Here is a 23,051-nt window from a genome sequence, read left to right as displayed (position 1 = left end):
CCTTCTGAAGGGAAAAGCTGTGTGTTTGTAACAAACGAATCCATGATTAAGACATTCTGAACTTCAAACCATCACTTCTACCCAAAATACGAGTCCATAATCCATAATAATGCTTACTCCAGTGAAAAAAGTGGACTTGTGTGGATTTTTGTGATGTGTTTATCAGCTGTTTGGACTCTCATTCTGATGGCACCCATTCACTGCAGAGGATCCAGTGGTGAGCAAGTGATTTAATGCTACATTTCTTCAAATCTGTTCCGATGAAGAAACAAACTCAACTATATCTTGGATGATCTGAGAGTGAGTACATCTTCAGCAAATTTCTTTTTTTTTTCTTTTTTGGTGAACTAGTAAATGGAAAGCATTTCCCCAACTCTTTAAAAAGTTAATGAGCACGTTTATTTTTCTATCATAGCAATGCATATTTATTATTTTAATTTAGCAATGTGAACCCGTTTTTGAGTCAACAGTAAAGAGCGGCAGCTTTGATGGTTGAAAGCCTGTCAGTGATGCCTAAAACCAACATACAACCATACAAATGCGGTCCTTACACTAATTCACTGCTCTGTCAACACACTCAGAGTGCTGCAAGTGCCATGCGAGGACACACAGAGTACTCTGTCAGAACAGTCTGTCTCTCAGGAAGTACATGATGAGTTAAGTATACAGGTGACACTGTTGTCCTGCTGTCAGTTCCTCTTCGTCATTTCTGGAATATTAAAAGTCTTGAAACGTCAAGGACTGTTAATGTTTGACCATCATCTGGAAATACAAGTGGCACCAGCTATATTGGTCCTTATCACATGGAAACACTGAGCCGTATCTCCCAACAGACACTGATGGTGTGGCCAGTCTCGTGTTTCAAAACACAGCCAGGCCTCTTTTTTACTCTAGTAGGAATAGAAGATATTTATGAATGACTTTTACTTCAGTTACTTTCAAATAACTAATTTTATCAAATCAAGTTTGCATTTTAAGGAATTCTTTGATGCAATCAAAGAGCAGAAATTAGGAGAACATAATATCCCAAAATATATTTTTAATGTAACCAAACCTATATACAAATAAAATAAAATCATTCCCAAATGGTGTTTGTATAATACTGTGGTCACTACTTCTAATAAATAAATAATTAATTAAAATACCAGCACAAAAGGCAGTCATATAATATTATGGTCCCTCCTTGTATAAAAACTACACATAAAATAAAATAATAAATTATAAAATAATAAAAATTAAATAAAAATTTAAATAAATTAAATTAAACTAGCCCAAAAGGCATCCAAATGATCTCTCCTTCAATGTCTATTTTTCACTCAATGAACTGTCCATCAGCTTTCCACAGGATTTGACGTATCATTCATGTCTGTAGCAAAAATAGTGATCCTGTTATCAAACAAATAAAAAGAGAGCTGCATCAAGCATTTTATTTTTGCAAAAAGTCCACAGGTTATTGAGATGTATGTTTATCTGAGAGAAACACTCATTTTAAGGCCATAAACCCCCTGGCATATTATTGTTGAGGAGTTGCATAATCTTGCAAATCCAGTCTCAGCACATTTTCATAACTTCCAAACACCTTTCACTTCACCTCAGGCTGGACGGAATTACCAAATGGAATACCACAACATTCTGATGATTCCAGAGAAATGCAAAATGCTTCCTCTGAATGCAAAGCAGAAGATGAGATTTACAGTGAAAGAGAGAGAGAGAGAGAGAGAGAGAGAGAGAGAGAGAGAGAGAGAGAGAGAGATTTCCCTGGCCTCCCTCGTTCATTTCAGCCCTCTTATCTCTCATCCCTACCAAGTCTTTTCCATTTGCACCTGTTCCATCAGTTTTAATATAATGTTTTCTTTTCATTTTCCCACTCTTAACTCTTCCTGTTCTTTATTTTCTGTCCTCTCTGCTGGTTCTCTCACACAGTATTCCGCTTCTTTTTCATCATCTGACCGGTGGAATCTGTTCCTATGGCTCTCGTCCAAAGCAGCCAGATTTGGAGGGAATCCGGGCAGAATAAACTCCAGGAGGACAGTTGATTCCAGCGAAGAGCAAAAGAAAATGAGAGAAATGAACAGTGTGATTGTAACCTGTTTCTTAACAGAATCTTAAAAACTGGAATATGTTAATGTAATATAATGTAGAATTTCATTAATCTCTTTGCATTCAGACTTACAACTATATATTCTGATTTACATTTATATATTCAGATTTATAAAAATATATTCTGATTTACTTCAGTTTATTCACAATTTACATTTTCGTATATTCAGACTTTATATAATTATTTCCTGTTTGGTGCTTCATAATATGTATGTGTGGATGTGTGTGTGTGTGTGTGTGTGTGTGTGTGTGTGTGTGTGTGTGTGTGTATGAATCTATTTTACCCTCGGAAAACTAATTATCATTGGCAAATCATCTACTATAATATAATGAAATATTTGTTTTCATTTATATGTTGCTTGCAATAAAAAAAAAAAAAAATCTGTTGTTCAGAATACATGGCTGCTAAATGGCTGTCAATATGGAAAGATGATTTTTTTTTGTATGAATATAAACATTTATATATACATATTTATAAAATAATTTATATTATGTATAAATATTTTATTATGTATAAATATATTTATTTTTTTATATATAAATCTATATACGTATTTACATTTATTTTACCCATCCAAAGCAAATCATCGCTGGAAAACCATCTACTATAATATAATGAAATATTTGCGAATTATCTGTTGCTTGCAAAAAATATTCTGTCAGAATACATGGCTGCTTTAAATGACAGTCAATAGGCAAAGATGCTCTTTGCAGCCAACATCTACCAGCAGGGGCAAATGTGGCAGTGCTAACCAGCAACACAAGATGGGTTAAGTGTGTTTCATGCCCTGAACTCAGTTTTTAGTGTGCATTTTGCGTCACAAGAAGGCGCTATGTCTCTTTATGACAAACAGTACCAAACATGTCAGTCTTTAGTAAAACAGGCAGTGAGAATATTAAATAAAAACTTAACCAAATTCTCACAGCCTAACAAAACAAATACAAAGTATTTGTTCGCCTATCTAAGTATTCACTTAATTGATTTGACTTTTTAATCTCTGTTAATTACCTCAAAAACAGTTCAGGCTGTGACTTGTTCTCTGATATCTGTCATAACTTACTGATTATAAGCAAATGGGTTATTACATGTCCTTTAACAAAAAATGTTGGCCAGTTTACAGTTTATTAAGGTAATGTTTGGACGTGCATGAGGAATAACTGTTACACAAAGCTCTCACAAGCCAGAAATATTTACATTATTGGTGAAGTAAACAGGAAATGAGGTTTTCACTTTGTATTCAATATAGTTTCAATATATGCAAAAACTTATTTGCTTGTAATGTTACTGTTTAGTTTATTAAGAAAAAGACATTAAACTATGCATTTTGTAAACAACTTTAGACAGAGGCGTAAATTGGTATAAACACTGGGCACACTGAAAAATTACAGGCTGTGTATCACAATGTAATAAACACTAAGACTTCTCTAAAAATAAATAAAGTGTGCTGAACCATGACAAATATTTATTAAGTCATTTCTTTTTACAAACTGATATGTCCAGCAATTTCAGGTTCTATATTTAAAAAATACAAACATAACTGTGGTTTCCAATTTACGTTTTGCACTCAAACTTAGTTAACTCAACATAGTTAACTTAACCTATAAATAGAATAGAGCAGGAACATTCAAGCCTGTTGATGGCATTACAAATGCAAAACACAGACAATCCCTTTCAGAGCATCATCACAACAGCTGGATAGGGTTTATTGGAAATACATCCAGAGACATTCAGGTTAAAGGTACAACAACACATATTCATAAGAGACAGAACTGCAATTTAGGCTCATGAGGTAAATGGCAATATAATATATTAGGGTTCTATATAGATATTTCTTCTCTTTACTCTCATAAATTACTATGAACTCTTAGAAAAATAAAACTTTATCTTTGTTTTATGAATTTTTGAATATAAAATCGGTTGATACATATATTCTCAGTTTCCTGGGATTATTTCTGTATAACTATTTAGAGATTATTTCGAAAGCACGTGTTTCTAGAGAGAGCAGGGGAGAGGTATATGGTAAAAGCTGTGCAAAATAAAGGGCAGAGAGATGTAGGCTTTAAGGTGTCCCACAGGTATATGTCCTCGGTATTCTACAGTTTACTGAAAAATAGTTCTCTAAACACTGTCATCCTGAATGTTATACAGTGATCTATAAGCACTCAGTCGTAGAACCAGGTGTTACTGATATTCTTTAGTCTATAAACAGGGTTTCCCAGGGTTTTTATGTCCGCTAAACTGCTTAAGTTGTTTTCTGGAATTACCTGAGATTTTATGTAATGTTCCAGACTTTTAATATTTTTTAAGTATACTAGATATACATATAATGACTAAATTTTCTATATGTAACTGATCATATTCCTTATTTTTTAACAATTTGCTGATATTTTTGGACAATTCTTTTTAAATAAACAAAAAATAAATTAGGAATTATTTTATTTTAAAATGTATTGTGAGCAAAACAGTGTTTTAGTATCGTTGATATATTATTATAGGTTTTGTAGCCTATATAATATTTTATTTTTATATTTTCAGTTTTTACTTTAATTTGAAAGTTTAAGTAAGTTTGTTGTGTTTGTCATTTGTATTAATTTTGTTTTTGTATGAATATATAGTTTTTATAAATTTTTATTTATTAGTTTTAGTTCAGGTCATTTTAGCTATTTTAGTACTTCAATTTAAACTAAATAAAAATTTGAAATGTTGCCAGCTGAAATAAATTTTTTTATAAAAGGGGTCCACAAACCCCGGTTAGGAAACCCTGTTCTAGAATAACATATTCTTTTAAGTATTGATTTGATTTCTGAAAAGTGTGTTACAAACCACTGAAAATTAAAATAAATTTTTGACATCAGTCAAAAAGGCAAGTCGTTTCAGAGGCAGAGAGCAAGTTACATTTTGTTAAAATATTAAGACAAAGATTTAATTATTTGGAATAGCTTGCACTTATGAATCGTGCTCAGTGACACCAAGAACGTGCATTGAGAAAGTAAATCAGTTCAGATTTGATTTCATGTCAACTTAGTCCACTCAAAAATAAATATTAATTTACTTTCATGTCACTCCAAACATGTATGACTTTCTTTCCTCTTGTTTGGAACACAAGATATGATATTTTGAAATGGTTTTGGGTCCTATTGGCTCCCATAATATCAACAAAAATACTATGGAAGTCAGTGGTTTCCAGTTTGGTTACCAAGATTTTTCAAAATATCTTCTTTTGCGTTCAGCAGAGAAAACAAATATGTAAATGTTTGGAAACACATGAGGGTGAATAAATGACATTTTTCATTTTTCGGTGAACTGTCCCTTTAAACTGATTCTGCAAAGACTTTAGTTACAATTTACTGAGACTTTCGTTACAATTTACAATCACGGTCTTTATAGTACAATATTTTCATAACATCCTAATGTAAACGTTTTATAGCATGCAAAGGTTGGTGGCAGTGAAGGCAACATGAGAAAAATCATCAAAAGGGCAAAGGGCACGAGATGCCATAATTTGTCCTGTCGTTGGTTTTATATTTTAGCAACCTGGTTCAAAACTGAGGGATAAATACAGCTGGCTGTTCACCACAGATATACAAACACTCACACTGACAGACACAGGCCGTAGAATTCTTATAGTTGATAACTACATGTGCAGATAAAAACAAGCTTGTCCGGAAGAGAACAAAACGCATCTTATTTCAAGTTCCTCTGTGTGCCAGCTTACTTCCTTTCTTGCCCCTTCGCCCTGCTGAAAAGACTAGCATAGCAGCTAGTTTGAGATGTTGCAGTGCATAACTCACTCAGTTTAATCACCAAGACCAGTTTAACATGCTGCTCCACTACCAAAAGATTCACAATCCAGGTTTTGCTGGTGGACAGCATGTTGCTAGAGCAGCATGGGAACCATAAGCTAGTCTTTTCAGCAGGGCATCCCGCTTCTTTTACCTACTCTTCCTGTCTCACTGCTGGTCGTCTCCAAGCATGTCAAATAGCGCCTGCAGCAGCCGGTCGTCTCTGTGCCTGTACGGTTGGGCTCTGTAGAAGTTGTTGCTGTAGTCACTGAACAAGCCGTTCTCAGAGCCCCTGTAGCGGTTTAGCCGGTCGAGGGCCTGGTACAGCCTCTGTGGGGGGATCTTCTCGGACGGAAAGGTCTTGGGAGGAACCAGGTTGAAGGCTGACTGGAGGAGACGCAGCAGGGCCAGATTGGCAGTGGAGGAGCCTGGAGCTTCTGGATTTTCTTCAGGGACACTGATGGAAGCAGCAGACGGGAGTGAGTCTGGGACCACTGGACTTGAATCTTCAGGTTTGTGAACTGGAGTCGGAGCTTCCTGTGTCAGAGAGACAGGAAATTGCAGAGATAAGGAATTGCATACCATGTATTTCCAACAGATCCATCAGATGTAAAACAGTATGCTTGAAAATATCAAAGGTCATCTGTGCTCAAGTGCTTTTCTCAAAACTAATTTCACTTCTTTGAATCATTTTTGTGTTTTATTCTAAACAAAATCAAGCACTAGCAAGTCTAAACTCCTGGACATTGATGATTGTATGAATTATAATGCTCAATATAGCAGCTGTAGTCTTTCCTTATAGTTAAAAAAAAGTCAATTACCTGTGTGTTTTTTTTAGAACACATATGTGCATTAGTTGGATCAACCTGAAAATGCATTTTTCTATTTTATTAATATTTATATATTTTTTTATCACTTATTTTTTATTAAATGACACAATTGCAGCTTAAAAAATATTCCTGATTTGAAATACGCTAGTTGCCCTATAGTTAACTCTAGAACACAAAATAAATAAATATGTACAATAAATTATATATATTATATATATAATATATATATATATATATATATATATATATATATATTATATATATAATATATATATATATATAATTAGAGTAATTATTATACAATAATTATAAATGATATACAAATATATAATTTTATAAACATTTATATCTTATACATATTTAATTTTGTATTATTTATGTATTATTTATATGATTTTACTATGTGTTATTACATTTAGAATGACTATTTTTATTAAACATTATTATATGTATCTTTTTTGATATTTTCTAAATTTTTGTATTTATTACTTATTATTATTTCTTTTTATATTATACATTTACATATAATAAATATAATAAATGTAAAATATATAATTGCTTTGAATAAAATGGAAAACAATTACATTTATTTAATTATCTATAGGCTATAACAAATTTGGTTGCACAAGTTAAAGGTCAACAGACCATGGACTAAAATTATCAGAAGACATATCACATAGTCACTGTATAATTTGCAAACTGGACTCTTCTAAAGTTTCACTTCTGTTCTGACCTTGATCATGTCTTCCATCGGTTCCACTCCTCTGCGATCATTTTGTACGGCATTGTAGGGCATGTAAACCCTCGCCTTCTTCATGTGCTCTGGCTTCTCAGATGTCCCGTGCAAAATCAACTTCCAGTTGATAATCTGACCCTCATTCTCCATCCGTCCAGACTGTGAGCAAAAGAGAGAAGGAAATGGATTGTGATAAGCAGGCAGCTCATGTGCATTTAATAATTGTTTGCAGAGATGCTGGTATATACCGTGTCTGTAATCTTCAGGGTCCAAGTGCCAGTGGGGTTTTCTCCCCAGGTGTGCACGGACATGAAGGCCCAGTTTCGGAAACCGTTGGCTGACGTGTCCCTCTCTCTCTCTGCCAGCAGGACTGTGGTGGTACCTAATGGGCCAAATCTAGAAATCAGTGTTTCCAAACATGCACATGGTAGCGTGTGTAAGTGAGTTTTTATCTCACCTGACGGAGACGTTAGTGTGATGTGTAGGTCTCCTCTCCGTGTGTACTCAATGCTGACCTCCACCTGCACATGCTCCAAAGATACAATAGAATTCACCTGTCCTGCACAGGCCTTAGTGGGGATCTCAATGGATATTTCACCTGCAGCCTTCAATGGTCTGCAAACCAAAAAAGTTTTTTTTTTTTTTTTAAGTTTGTAAATACAGTTAAACAAATTTTCTGTTGCAAACAGTGGTTCATGTAGCTCAATAGATGTTAGCAAAAACAACATTTGAAGGAAACACTCAGGCTATGTTTGGAATGGAATACTACTGTACTTACCAAATAGTGTGCAGAATACACTAAATACTACTATTTTAATAGTACACATTATGCAAATAAACATTTCAAGCAGTAGAGCGCTACATGCTAACAAATAAAATATACCTCAAATTTACTGCAGTTTATTGCATTTTTATCAAATAATAAATTTACTTTTAATTAAATTTAATTTAATAAATTTAACACAAACATTAATTTGACATTTGAACATTAATGAAGGGATTTTTCTGTCCACTGTTCACTAGACTCACTAAACTCATGAGCGATATGAACTGTAATCCCTGTGGATTACATTGAAAGGCACAGACTTTGCATCAAGCAAGTGCCATGGTGATGCACACTAAATGCTAAAACAAGTGCTCATGGATGGATGGATGGACAGACAAAGCCAACAGCCCAATGAGTGCCCCACTCACTCATTCTACAATGCTTTAGACAAGGTACAGCAAATACCAACAAACAGCATGTGCATCGCAAGTGGCAGCTTCTGCTGTGTGTGATTGCATGGCATGCTATACACAACATTTGCATTACTAGGAATTTTAGATCCAGGGAAATGAAACATCTGTTCAGGTGCCCTTCTTCCAGCTGAGCTTTGTCTGAACTCTAAAGCCACACTGTCTCTAAAATTGTCTGATGTAAATGCATAAGGAAAACCAATGCAAGAGCTCTGGTTACTGAGTAAAAACCAGCAAGGATTCCAATTCTAAATTCCCAAAATATACCTTCGTTTGAATTTCAAAAGCAGTCATAAAGAACAGGCAGATGGGCGTAAATGCGCGTGCACACACACACACACACACACACACACACACACACACACACACACACACACACACTGGATCTGTTGAATTAATGTGGCTATTAATGAATCACCATATCTGAGCGCAGTAACAGATGGCAGGAGATCAGGGTGGCTTTGTCTTCCAAGTGTGAGGTGCAACACCACTGCTTTGTTTCTTATGCAAAAAGCCAAACTTGTGCTTTTATACTAATATCAGAAAGCAAACTCTACCTTGGTTGGAATGTCTCATCTCTGACAATACACTGTTTCTTTTCCGGAACGTGTTTCCAGATTTTGGGATCGGCCAAGTCTACTAGGGCTTTGGCGTTCAGGAGGCCAAACCCAAACCGACTGTTGACCATCAATCCAGCTCCATTCCTTTTCCAACCTGGGTTATTAGCCAGGGGATCAAACTCAGACGTCCAAACCACCAAGTGCTGAAGGTCTCGCCAGGTCAGATCAGGACTAGTGTGGAGAGTAAGAAAATACATTCACATTTTTATTCAAATGTAAATCATTTCTCGTAAGAACAGATGCAAAACCAGCGTAGTCCTACAAAAAAATATAACATACAAATTGTTTGACATACTTTTGCTCCAAAGCCAAAGCAAATATCCCAGCAGCCAACGGGGCAGATGCAGACGTGCCAGTGTGTGTCTCTGTGCATTCATTGTGCAAATCTGCACTAGTCTGCAAGACAATCAGATAAACAATAAAATGTCAACCCAACAAAAACCAACAAAGAACAAGCAAACACACCAACCGAAAGAACTCAAAACCATCAGACAATCTGTTTTATTGATCTCCAAGGAGACATTCAGTCATTTGACACAAAGGAATCCAAAAGCAATATAATAATTGAGATCGTAACAGCAAGAAAATGTATAATTAAAGCAAAGGAGACTCACAATCCTCTGGTCGGTGTAGTCTCCGCTGCTGTAGGCCGTGGCCAGCGTAGAGGAGCATTTCTCAGCGTACCAGGGAGACAAACCCTGCTGGGATGCGCTGCTGATGGAGATGGTGTAGAGACTGTCTGTGTATCCATCACAATCGCAGTTGTCGCCCTGACGACCACCGTTACCAGATGCCCAGACGAAAATGGAGCCCTTCCCACCACGACCCTAGAGTAAAAACAATTATTTAGAGATTATTTGATTATAAAGGGTTTGTATCACAATCGTATTATACATATTATACAGATTATTATGTCATAAGTACAATACATTACCAGTCTGGTTTTATGGGTGTTTTTTTTTTTGTTGTTTGTTGTTGTTTGAGTGTGTTAGGGTGTCCTGGGTGGTTCTAGGGGTCCAGTCTGGGTGTTCTGGATGGTTACTCATGTGTTCTGGGTGGTTGCTAGAGTGTTCTGGAGGGTTGCTAGTGTGTTCTGGGTAGTTTATGGTGTTTTATAGTGTTTTTTATATGTTTTTTGTTGTGTCTTGTGTTTTGTGTGGTTGGTTTATGGTGTTTTTTTGTTGTTTTAGGTGCTAAATGGTTGCTGTGTGTCTTTGGTGGTAGTTAGCATTCTGGATGGTGCTAGTGTGTTTCTGGGTGGTTGCTTAGGATGGGTGTTGCTAGTGCTAGAATGTTCTGGGTGTTTTCTAGTTTGTTGTTGGTGTTTTTTGTGTGGTTGCAAGTGTTAGTGTGTCTAGGTGGTTGTTAGGATGTTCTGGTTGCTAGTGTGTTCTAGGTAGTTGTTAAGGTGTTCTGGATGGTTGCTAGTGAGTTCTGGGTGGTTGTTAGGGTGTTCTGGATGGTTGCTAGGGGTTCTGGATGGTTGCTAGGGTAATGGTCACTAAATGGTTGCTAGTATGTTCTGGGTAGTTGCTAGGGTGTTCTTGATGGTTGTTAGGTGGTTGCTGGATCTGGGTGGTTGCAAAATGGTTGCTAGTGTGTCTTGGGTGGTTGTTAGCATGTTCTATATGGTTGCTAGTGTGTGCTGGATGGTTTGCATGGTTTTCTGATTGGTTGCTAGTGTGTTCTGGGTGGTTGCTTAGGTGCTCTTGATGGGTGTTAGGTGAGTGCTAGAATGTTCTGGGTGGTTGCTAAATTGTTTGCTAGATAGTTTCTAAGTTCTACTAGGGTGTTCAATTGGTTGTTAGGGTATCCTAAGTCATTGCTAGACTAGGGTGTTCTAGTGGCTAGTGTGTCTGGGTGGTTTCTATGGTTGCTAGTGTGTTCTGGGTGGTTTCTATGGTGTTCTGGTTGCTAGTGTGTTCTAGGTGGTTGTTAGGATGTTCTGGTTGCTAGTGTGTTCTAGGTAGTTGTTAAGGTGTTCTGGATGGTTGCTGGATGGTCCACAGTTCTCACCTTCTGGATACCGTACTCAAAAGCTTTCTGGGCCAGACGCCCGGGTCCCTCCACTGTCTTTCCGTCATCATTAGGGCCCCAGCTAGCACTGTAGATGTCGACGTGATCAGGGTTAAAGCCAATAGAACTGGCTTCGATGGCATCTGTCACGATTCCATCCAGCATTCGTATCCCTGCAGATGAGAAGCACAAAAGATGACATTTGCTGAAATGTCAAAACAACTTTCAAGTGTTTGAATGCTGGCGATTAAATGCATCCCATAATCTGTGGTGCTGTATGATGTTATGACTCACTAAAGCTTTATATGTTGAAGTGGACATGGAAAAATTGTGTACGTGCATGATTTGTTGTATAGCTCAATGCTGTTATATAATCATTCTAACCAGTAAATTTAAGATACAAAAAGTGAACAAACACAGCTTGACAACACACACCTCCCACTTTTGAGTTGTAGGCCACTCCAACGCCACATTTGTTGTTGTCTGCTTGCATGGCAATCTCTCCGGCACATCTGGTACCATGCCTGAGGACATACAGTGGAGAATAGGGCTATAATTAAGCTCCATTCAAATTTAGTAAATGGGGGATATTCAGAATTCATTATATCTAAATTTAATTGTTGCTAGTGTGTTCTGGGTTGCTGCTTGGGTCATAGATATATATATACATAGATTCCACAATTGACTGCTCCAGGCACATTGATATGTCCACCATCTTGGTCATCAACGTGTCATCACTTACAATAAAAATCAATGAGTTTTTCAAGATGCCACAACACTCTGCAGCCTCTGGTTGTAAACGCTAAAGAAATGGGATAACCTTTCACAGCTGAGAATATGTTGGTTTGTTTTTATATGTATTAACTCAATATTACAGATGATTAATTTTTTGTACTTTTTTTTTGTCATGATAGCTAACACCTTGTTCTTGTTGTATTGTGTTTAGCAAATCACCTGCTTAAGTCTATCACATATATAGTTGCTTTCGAGTGTTCACAGACCGGCTCCGGAACCAGTTCCAATATGGCAGACAGTTTGCATGTAGAGGCCCCTAGAAACAGCCGCTTATGAGGCATCAGTGAATATATGTATATCTATGGCTAGGGTGTTCTGAGTGGTTTCTAGGGTGTTCTAAGTGGTTGCTATATGGTATGGGTGTTTGCTAGATGGTTGCTAGTATATTCTGGGTGTTTAATAGGTGATTGCTTTGGTGTTCTGCTAGATGGTTGTTCTTCCTGCTGGTTGCTGGGGTGTTTTGGGTGGTTGCTAAGTAGCTTATTGGTCCAGTTTAAAAGATGTAGCACAGAATATAGTTTGTGGGCTTTTAACTCCGTTTAATTTTCTGCCAAGTAAAACTCATAAGTATCTCTTATAAAATAAAGCAACATCTCTACTTAAGAAGCCAAATGATTTGAGACATCAAGTCAGACTCTTTGGGTTGGTGGTTTGTTTATATCCCTTATCCTGTGTAAGTAATCATAATAATGACGCTAGTGTTAGCAATCAATCACCACAAATATTTGTAAAAAAAATTACAGAGGAAATATGTACTCAGTGACTGATGTCAAAGATTAGACTAACAATGGATAACTGTTGGATGACATTACATTTTGCAGGGAGTAATTTGCTGAAGAATTATTATGATTGTGTTTGATTTTAAAAACTGTTAGTTACTATTTATTTCCCTCCTTTGTAATAACCATCATCTGAAGTACCAATGAGCTGTTGATGCATTCAACACCATACAAACAATCATAGCAAACCACCTTGAGCACAGCTGAAAAAGAATACGCTGACATGGGCAGTGCGAAAGGATAAGTGAGCTTGTGTGTGTCAATTCAAGAGTGTGTGTGTGCATAATTATGAATGTTTGTTTGTGTATGTGTGTGTGTGCATGTACAAAAGCACTATAGCTGGCCCAGTATGAGTCATTCACTAGCACAGCCTGAGAGAGACATACCACCACATGGAGAAAGAATAAGGAGTGCTTCTATTTTCATGACCACTTATTTTTCTGTTGCATAGCTTAATCTTCACCAGAATGCTATAACATATGCTCCCTTACCTGTATACAAATGTTACTTGAAGCACTAAAAACATCAATGCAACTACCAAAGATGTAAATCTGCATGTGTACATATATGTGTATACTTATATGTATATAATATATAATTAAATTTATAATAAAAAAAAACTTACATTTGTTTACATATGTACAAACTTTGATATATATGTGTATATGTATATACATGTATGTATATATATATACATATATGTGTATATGTATATATATATATATATATATATATATATATATATGTGTATATGTATATACATGTATATATATATATATACACACATATTTGTGGGCCACATAGATGTGGATGGGTTCTGATCCTCTTATGTAAGACAGCACGAGTGATGTGTGTACCATTGGAATGGATTACACTCGTTCCCTGATGAAGAACAGACCTTCTCAGATCAGACCTTCTGACACTGTCAGCTCTCCTTTCATAGCAGCTTAAAGATGGAAAGCAACAGCAGTCTGGTCTAATTCTCTCTAAACAGATTTCGTATGATGTTAAATAAATCTGCTAATCTCTTTAAAGAAGGCAGAATAAAACCATGCCAGTCCAAGGCTTGTAACATTCTCCAGTCAATCATCAGTTTCCTTATCGCTGTATGTGGTACTTAACATAATTGAAAGGCTAAAGGCTTTGGAAAATCTGTCTTTGTATTTTTCAAGTGTGGATCAACAGTCTTGGAATTTTCTGTCCATTCACCTGGAGAAATAAAAGAGTATAGAGATTCATTCACTCACTTGTTTTCATTAGTGGAGTCGTATCTGGGAAAGGGATCGGGATCGTTGGCGTTAAAATCATAGCTAGCAGCAGGATCCTACATTGAGGAGAGGTGAAAGAATAAATGAGGGTTCAAATGATTGTGGAAATATTTCTGGCATACCCAGAATAAATAACATTAGTATCTGTATGTTGCAATCAGATGACGTTTTATAGGAAGGGAGAAACTATGGTTATATTTGAAATACTACTCTTACTGTTTCTAATTAGACTGAATTGCAAAGAGTTAAAGCATTTTTACACAAAATTGGATAAAAATATAATATATTATTTCCAGAGATAACTGATGCCAGCATCAGACACATACGGGTCTCTACTCGATTTAAGGCTTTCTTTTTTTAAGACTGCTGTTTGTAAACAAACCAACAGCAGAGCGACAGCTGATGCCACAATGTACTCAAATGCTAATAGGAGACAGATGTTTGATGTTATCCTGTGATTTATGAGTCATCTCTATTGCAAGAAAGGGATGCTGGGCTCATTACAGTCTTATGTAAATAACACACATTCAGAGTGAATTTTTTTATATCTTTGAATGAGCGAGTGGGATTGTTTGTTTGTGATCTCCTATACCGGAGGTCCTCATTAAATGGCTTTGCTCTAGTTGTGGTAGGTGTCACTACAGATAATCCTCTGCACAGCTGAGGGGTCGGTGTTGGCATGGAAACAAAAGCACAGAGTTTTACTGATGGTGGTCGAGCAGACGTTGCCAATGATGACACGCTTACATAGTTAGGGTAAATGTCGGTGTGGTTCCACTCCAGACCGTCATCCAGCACGGTGATGACCACTCCTTTGCCCGTAATGCCTTTCTTCCAGACCGGGATCACGTGCAGGTCCAGTTTGGGGAGGGATGATGACGTCCGGGTGTCTTGCTTGAAGGGGAGGATGAAGAAAGACAGTTTAAGTGAATATGTGAGTAATTCAGGGTCATATTCATGAGTACCGCTCAACACTCTCAAACCTCTTCATGAAGACAAAAGCCCTTTTTGTATGACACAACCACTGACCCTTCCAACAAAAGCTGTTTGCTTGAAAATGAAAGGCGGTGATGTAATCATCCATGCTGACCTTTTTGTTTTGTGGAGACTATTTTCAGTCCATACTAGACCATGAGGGGATATCTTCTTATTGACCGATAATTAAATATCAGAGAGCTGCTGTGCAGTGATGGGAAATACACTGCTGAGTGGCTAGTATATAAAATGCATCTAACCTGAGTTGAGTTGAGTGTATTAGCGGAGGGCTTTCCATCCAATTAGCAAAACAATTTTTAATGGATAACTTGGATTTTGATTTATTTTAGTGAAGTGAATCTTTTGATTGTGTTCAACCAAATGTACTTTACATACAAGTATTTGCACTACTCATATTTTGCACATACTGCACACTGTTCTAGTTATCGCACTGTAAACTAAGTTGTTACTGTACAAAGCACAGTAAACTATTCTATAAGTATATAATTGCACTACTGTTTTTGCATAGAATTCATTTTAACAATACTTTTGCAAACTCATCCAATGTATTTATTACCAAAAATTGCTGCTGTTCATAATGTGGATATATAATCCTACATTGCTCTGTTCATAATGTACATACAATCCCCACTGCATTCCTATTTATATTCTGTATATACTCTGCTCAATACTGTATATAGCAACCCCACTGTACATTCTGTAAATCATAGCTTCACTTATTCTGCACTTTTTATGTATATAAAACACTATATTCTTGCACTTCAGTTATTTCATTAGCTCTGTACTTGTACTCTGCATAATGACAATAAAGTTGAATCTAATCTAATCTAATCTAATCTAATCTAATGACTCATTCATATTAGTTCAGTGATTCATTCATTGACTCTTGCTGTATATGAAGTCGTCACAAGCAAGTGTCTTTTTGAGTATTATGAGTGAGTCACTGAATCATTCATGTAGATTTGTTAAATTCTTACTGCTCTAAAAAATCTTATGTCTATATATCTAAAAGGAGAGTATTTAAGCACCACTGACAAAGCAGATCATTTATTTTATCCTCAATTTGTTTAATTTCATATGGTAGTCCAATTCTGCCGCATGAGAAAAAATCACCAATGCATGATTTATGACATAAAAAGTCATAATTATGACATGAAAGTCATACTTATGAAATAAAGTGAAAATTATGCAATGTCCAGAAACTATGACATAAAGCATCAGAAAAAAAGATTTACCAATGCATTATTTGTAACATAAAAAGTCATGATGACATAAAAGTCATACTTTTGACATACTGACATAATGATTATTCACTATTATGAAATTTTCAGAATTTCAGAAGTCAGAAGTATGAGATAAAAGGAAATTATGAGACAAAAAGTCCAGAGTCCAGAGTTGAAATTATGAGAACTAAGTCCAAATTATGACATAAAAAGTCGGAATTATCACACAAATCTTGAAATATCATGTCAAAATTTAGACAAATAAGTCCAAATGGTGAGAAAATTATGAAATTATGTTTTTTATTTTATTTTATAATTACACCTTTACAGCTCATACATTCCACAAAACTATGATTTATTCAAATTTTTTATGTAAATGAGGTAAATGAAAATGGTTCGCTCACTAAAAATATCTGTTTTTCATTATTCAAGAAGTTGTTTACAAGCAAAACACCACTAGAGCGTATATGATTGTATATGGTGTATTTAGCAATGTAACAAAGCAGCTTGAGGCATAAAAGTGGTATAGGAAAAAGGACAAAAAAAGAAGAAAGAGATCTGTGATCTGCTCACGAATTAAGCATAGAAGCTGCAGTAACATTACCATGAAGCATGACTCATAGCTGAGCTCTGACTCTAGAAGGACCGGAGGGGGAGGGGGAGTAAATGAGACGACCCACCGCACATGACGGCTCTGCCACATAGCACAATCACGAACAGCATAACCTCGAGAGAGTTGTAAAGCCCACAGCTGATGTCCACGTCACTGATCTACCACCTTCATAGCACTTCTTAGTGAGTCAAGAAGTTTTACTGGGCATCTCAGATATTGGCAGGTGCATAAACTCTCTAACATGATTGCTGCCTTTATGGAGAAGCAGTCATACACAGTGATACATTTAAAAATGTACCCAGAACCATACAGATAAAATATGAATAAAACCACACAGCGTTCTCCATACAGAGAGACAAGAAGCATATGAGTCATCTCTTTAATTGAATTATCAGGAGTCCTCTCTGGTGAAATGTAATCCATTCACCGAGCCATCTATCGCCTCCATAAATCCATATCCTTCTTTTCTATCTACCCTTTCATCAAACAAAATTGAATGTCATTCTTTCTTTCCCTTTTTAACCACCTGCCTTCACTGCCTCATCACTCACATTGATAGAGTGCAACAGCGACCACCCACTTTTCAGCAGCCTTACATTAAGTAATTTTTCTGTTCATAAAATAAAATAAAATTGTTGCAGTAAAGAATAAGCCAAACCAACCAACTCTGAGATGGATCAAAATATTATAAACTTTGATATTAAGCAAAAGTTAAAAAATAACACAGTACCATGGTGTAAACTATGCATTTGAAGCAATGCAAATTACATAATTGAATACATAATATAAATCTATTAATTACAGTCAAATACAAAAATATACTTTATAAAACTTTATTTAAATTCATTAAAAATGATTATTCCAAAATAGAATAAAAAGTAGCTTATTCCAGCACTTACCAACCTCTGAGTCTTGAAACCCCCTTTTCCTTTTCACTAAAATGCAATGCATTTCATTTTTGCTAATATTCATTTTTATGGAGCTTATAAAAAGACAAAACAAATTGAATTTGTATTGTGTCAATTTGAATCGTTGACCAGTGTTATTTAACAAAACTGAATATTATGTGGCATTTAACAATATTCAGAATTAGATTTTTCTGAACTTAGTTTTGTCATATTATAATCTACATACATTTTTATATTTTTAGTCTAATAAACTGAATATGAATAAACGGAGATGCTGACATCATCTTATAAGATATAATTTAGGAAAAAAGGTGTGGTTTTTAATATAAATGTGGGGGGGATTTTTCATGAGCAATTAGGTTAGGAGGTGGCGGCGCTCACACAAACACAATCCAAACATGAATAAAGTGGTTTAGAAACGGCAGACTTGTTGAAGCAAAAAGAACAAAAGGTCACTGCCGGTTCATACCACTGTTAAATTGCATTTTAGAATAAAATGTTTGTCCAAAAAATTAATCCCTCAATCGGAAATTCAAATGGAAGTTTTCAATTTGATTAGAGTGAGTTACTATAAAAACCATGAGCTGTGATCCATATTAGAGGCAACTGAATCCCCATCTGTGACTGTACGGAAGCCATTCTCTGGCATTAAGAGCTTGGCCTCCATAAAATAAACCCATCAATCCATTGTGTTTCAATAAATTGGTACTAATGTGTGATTGGCTCTTCTGTTGTTTGGGATTAAGGAGGGTTCTCCTTTACAATCTAATTTTTGTTTAGCCATACTATGAGCTCTGAAAGCTTAAAAATAATGGGCTTCAACTGTGCGAAAAGTCCAGAGGGACAACTGACCCAGTAATGAAGGCCTAGAGACAGGAAATGTAATGCATTAACCCAAAAAGGACTGTTGCAATGGCTTTTACAACACTTATAGGACAACCTAACAAAGCCGTTGTTGATATTAATGGGTTCCGCATTTGAGCACATACTGCATGTCCACTTTTGTCATTATTGGAAGATATTTCATGTTAAATTTTTAAGTCAAACATATTGAGTTCACTGAGGTTTTTTAACAAAGGTAATATAAACAAGTGAACAAATCAGTGAGATTTTAACTTCCACTGAATGACTAAAGGCTGGAATACACTACACGACTTTGGCGCAGATTTACAGTCTGAACAAGTTGTTGCTAGTTGCCAAAAGTCAGAGCCGGTCTGCAGATTTAAACTGACAGATTTCATAGAAGATTGCGTAATATATGATGGACACAGACTCTGATTTTTTAGCTTCAGACTATGATTCCATACAATTGAAGGATGTCAGATATGTTTGGTATTTTAAACTGATTTTAGAACAAATATCTTTTTCATTTGTCATGCATCCTCCAGCAACAAGGCACCTGTTTCTTTGTTGTGTTTGGAAAGACTTGAAAGTCTGGTAGTGTATGATCCTCAGTCTTTTAGTATATGATGCCTAGTTTTTCTCTGTAACTATTTACAAAGTTGGCAAGTGTATGATGCCTAGTGTTTTCAAAACTGTTCAATTTGTGTAGTGTAGTCCAGCCTTAAACTGCTGTAACCATGGAAATGAGAACACCTTTAGAACATTTTTAAAATGGCTATGGGGAAAATGAACGGGAAAAAATACCTCCTGTTGCAGAGCCAAAGAAATTCAAATCCTGTCTTTGACAAAGGAAAGTTAAGATGTCGAGACTCACCAGATACCACTGTTGGTTCCACATGGGGTCATCGAAGAGTTTGTCCACCGAGCAGTCCTTACATTCGGCCCCCAGCGGGGCGCGTTTGGCCCTCTGTTTCTCATACTGCTGTTCAGCCCAAGACACCTACAGAAGAAACCACAGGTGCCCATACAAAACCATTTAGCAGTGTGTCAAAAACTACCAGAACTACCTAACTACTTTTCCATCTCCTACATCAACAATACATTAGATATGTTAAAAGTTATTTGTTATTTCAGAAATAAAATATTATTTAAACTTCAGGACTGGAAAGTACATGACATAAGCCTACCTAATTGATTGGAATGATATGGGGGTTTTGCATAAATTCACATTTTATGATTACATACTGCATATAGAATAAAGGGGTTATGAAAAGTGCCATACCCTGTCATCTTCTGACAGACGTTTGGTGATATGAGCCGCACTTCTTTTGGTCCTGCTAGGGTGACTGTGCCGCTTGAATAAATAATGGTTTTCCAGTGCCCCAATCTGCACGCAAATGACAGAGAGAACTGACTGAAGAGAACGGTTCATATTTGGAGCTAAATTAAGCCTGGTCATAATGACGCAGTTCCCATCTGTCTAGTCTAGTCGGCCTGGAGCCACTTCATTTTTTTTTTTTTTTTTACAGAATTAATAGGTCTGTCAGCTTACTTAGAGTTGGGTTTCCTTTATTTTCTTTACATTTAAAATAAAACATTCTTATAAGAAGACTACACAACAACAGGTGAATGTTTACTCATATAAAGTCTGACATATATCTGACTTTCATGTAGAAATTGCATTAAAGATTGTATTGTTATTTACAATTGCATTTACTGAACTGCTTTATGGAGTTTATAGAGAGAAAAAAAAATAAAGGTGGATTCAGATGACAGATCTAACATAGATATATGAAAAAAAAAACATGTATCCTAGTTGCAAAACACATTCAACCATATCTCAGAAAACATTTCAGTGTTTAATGGCAAAGCAAATGTCCTTTTTTTCTTTTTCTTTCTTTTTTTTTTCCTCAGATCTAGAGAACAAATATGATCTGGCAAAGCAAGAGTGTTGCTGTGAATAAATGCATTACACAAAATACAATTTCATACAGAATGCAAAGCAGAGCCAGATATGTGTGTGTGAGACAAGTGTTTCATCCTATATGGAGTGAAAAAACAGTGTGTGACTTACCTTTCGGACTAAATCGTAGCCGAGCTCGTCGGCGATGGATCGGGCATTGTCGAGTCCTCCTGGTATCTCCACCGCCCATTCGTTCAGATACTGTCTGTCCACAGCTGAGGACACCAGCGCACAGAACAGAGCAAGAACACTGCACAGCAACATTGGACGACATCTTTCTTCCATTTCCAATCAATTACAACCACTTAAAAATGACCTGGATGATCACGATGGATACAAAACTGTTAAATAGAAATAAGTTAATAAATAAATACAGAATATGTAAACACACGAAATATCAGTTCAGCTTCCTTGGTAGACGCTATATTCTCCTGTTAATTCTGATGCAGTGTGAGCGAGTAATTGAACGCGCATGGAGCGCAACCAATGAGAGAGTCGTGGAAGGGGAAGGGATGTTTACACGTCAAATTACGAACCGCTCTGACGTCAATTTCTACCTGGGGTAGGATGCTCGGGTCCCGGGGGAGTCGGGCGGGGTGAATTGCTCATGGAAGAGGAGGGGAATGCTTCTCTATAAATAGTCGACGAGCATTTTTACACTTAGAAATGGAGCAGGAATGGAAGCTTTTGTTGAAAACATGAAATGTGAGAAAATAAATACAAGGTTAATTCCGCACTAATGTTCGCCAAACCCTCCTACAACTAGGTTAGATTTTATAATGTGTCTTTGTATAAACATCTGTTCAAATCAATATATCATTAGCTTGGGATTAATAGATATTGGGGGTTGGATTAAATAAATAATAATAAAAAAAAAAAAACAGCTGTTAAATAGTTGGCGTAACTGTCTGCGTCATGAGGAGAAGGTTTCAGCACCGCAGCAGTGGACAGCTCCACAACACGAGCTGCATAGGCAAAAACTATATCCATATTAAAGCGCAATCACATGCATTCCAGTACAAATAAAAAAAACTAGCAAGTTGATTTATATTTACACGTTTGTAAATATATTTTATGTATGTATGCATCTGTATGTATCTATCTCTATAGACAGATATATGCTGTATGTGTGACGACACACAAATATACATAAATAAAAAGGTAAAAAAGCTAAGTTCTTAGAAATGTAATTTATGTTTAATAGTTTTTTCAATTGCATTTATACCAGCCAATAAATAAATAAGTAGCAAAAAATTAATACAACATACTTTTGACACCTTACATGGTGTCCAATCTTTATGGTTTTCTTGTCACATGACAACAAAATGGCTTCCTGTATGTTGGTTGGCCACCCATCTTGATTTGTCAGACTAATGATTTCCAACTCTTAATAATATATAAAAATACATTAATGCAATATAATGTGGAATAAACTCAATGACATCATCAAAATACTTACAAGAAGTCACATAAGTGAAACACCATTAATAAAGAGCAGGCTAAGAAATAGGCTTTTAAAATATATGATATTCATAATTCACTTTTGCAGGAAAATGAAAGTAAATACAACTAAATATTTTTAAACAATCTAAAGAATGATATAATGTGTGAATTCTGTATGAAGATTTATATACTGTGGTCCACAGAATCATTCCCACCAGCTAAGGCCCTGTGTATGAATACCAAGAAGATCGTGATCAGGAGGTCATGAGTCCTCTTAAATATTCACACTAACTTATTCAGTATCGCAATGGTCCATGCAGACAGAATGGTCTATCGAAGTGCGTCCACGATGAACATGCAGACACAGTGTCGTGTCAAAAGAAATGCTTTTATCAAAGAGACAATCTGGAATCGTGCGCTTTGAGAATCCTGAGACAAATACCGGTCTCATTTGATGTAAGCGTCCTTTGTTTTGTGCGGGATTGTGTATGAGCCACAGGTCCACTTGTTTTATGGGGTTTATAAAGCTGTGCATGACACTCGAGAGCTATACTTTGGCTCTTGTTATCTCTGAATAGACTGTGTTGTCCAGGTGTATCTTAATTCCAGTTGAATTTAGCTGTTAATTCCAAAAAAAGCAAACAGGACAAACCAACTTTAAAATGGTAGTTATTATTAAAGAACATTGTGATTTACTTAAGTGCTAAGCTCGTGTACGTAAAGTTTATTCAACTGTTTTCCCGTTAACCTACCTGGGTCCAGGTAACTGAAGAATACCTATAATTACCTATAGATCAAAATATTATTACACAAAAATTCAAACTCTTAAACAAATGACAGCAAAAACGTCTGCTGGGAATAGTAATAACAGTTTTGAAACGTTATTGTATTTAGTGTGG

At 36.0% G+C, this 23,051-nt stretch overlaps 1 protein-coding gene and 1 long non-coding RNA gene across 4 annotated transcripts; both read right to left on the bottom strand.

Annotated features, from left to right (window-relative positions):
- Positions 1 to 3,443: 3,443 nt before the first annotated feature.
- Positions 3,444 to 4,586, bottom strand: LOC122149275. The gene is made up of 2 exons (XR_006162908.1): positions 4,392 to 4,586; positions 3,444 to 4,158 (listed from the first exon to the last, which is right to left on the bottom strand). It is a non-coding gene; the product is annotated as an uncharacterized LOC122149275 (long non-coding RNA).
- A 762-nt stretch (positions 4,587 to 5,348) lies between these two features.
- Positions 5,349 to 21,208, bottom strand: LOC109045223 (neuroendocrine convertase 1-like). 3 transcript variants are annotated; one of them, XM_042778752.1, is made up of 15 exons: positions 20,821 to 21,208; positions 20,029 to 20,133; positions 19,621 to 19,746; positions 14,911 to 15,057; positions 14,143 to 14,219; positions 11,757 to 11,845; positions 11,322 to 11,494; positions 9,920 to 10,132; positions 9,601 to 9,701; positions 9,243 to 9,476; positions 7,907 to 8,064; positions 7,698 to 7,831; positions 7,447 to 7,608; positions 6,009 to 6,423; positions 5,349 to 5,945 (listed from the first exon to the last, which is right to left on the bottom strand). In XM_042778752.1, exons 1-14 carry the CDS (start codon positions 20,992 to 20,994, stop codon positions 6,052 to 6,054), a joined length of 2,265 nt encoding a protein of 754 aa, XP_042634686.1. In that variant the 5' UTR covers positions 20,995 to 21,208; the 3' UTR covers positions 5,349 to 5,945; positions 6,009 to 6,051. The 3 variants fall into 3 exon arrangements, with proteins under 3 accessions (XP_042634686.1, XP_018918616.1, XP_018918617.1); XM_019063071.2 differs by having other exon boundaries at positions 5,349 to 6,423; XM_019063072.2 differs by having other exon boundaries at positions 5,349 to 6,420; positions 20,821 to 21,207.
- Between the last annotated feature and the right edge of the window lie 1,843 nt (positions 21,209 to 23,051).

The sequence above is a fragment of the Cyprinus carpio genome, chromosome A21 (genome assembly GCF_018340385.1).
Source record: "Cyprinus carpio isolate SPL01 chromosome A21, ASM1834038v1, whole genome shotgun sequence".
In the NCBI taxonomy this organism is placed as follows: Eukaryota; Metazoa; Chordata; class Actinopteri; order Cypriniformes; family Cyprinidae; genus Cyprinus; species Cyprinus carpio.
The sequence above is the reverse complement of the archived record's forward strand: the minus strand, read 5'-3'. Positions and strand labels throughout refer to the sequence as shown.

Coding starts and splice junctions, on each gene's coding strand:
- LOC109045223 (XM_019063071.2), bottom strand. CDS start 20,994: ATGGAAGAAAGATGTCGTCCAATGTTGCTGTGCAGTGTTCTTGCTCTG. Junction 7,832..7,906: donor CACACTAACGTCTCCGTCAG/GTGAGATAAAAA, acceptor TTGGCCCATTAG/GTACCACCACAGTCCTGCTG. Junction 7,609..7,697: donor CCCTGAAGATTACAGACACG/GTATATACCAGC, acceptor TTTTGCTCACAG/TCTGGACGGATGGAGAATGA.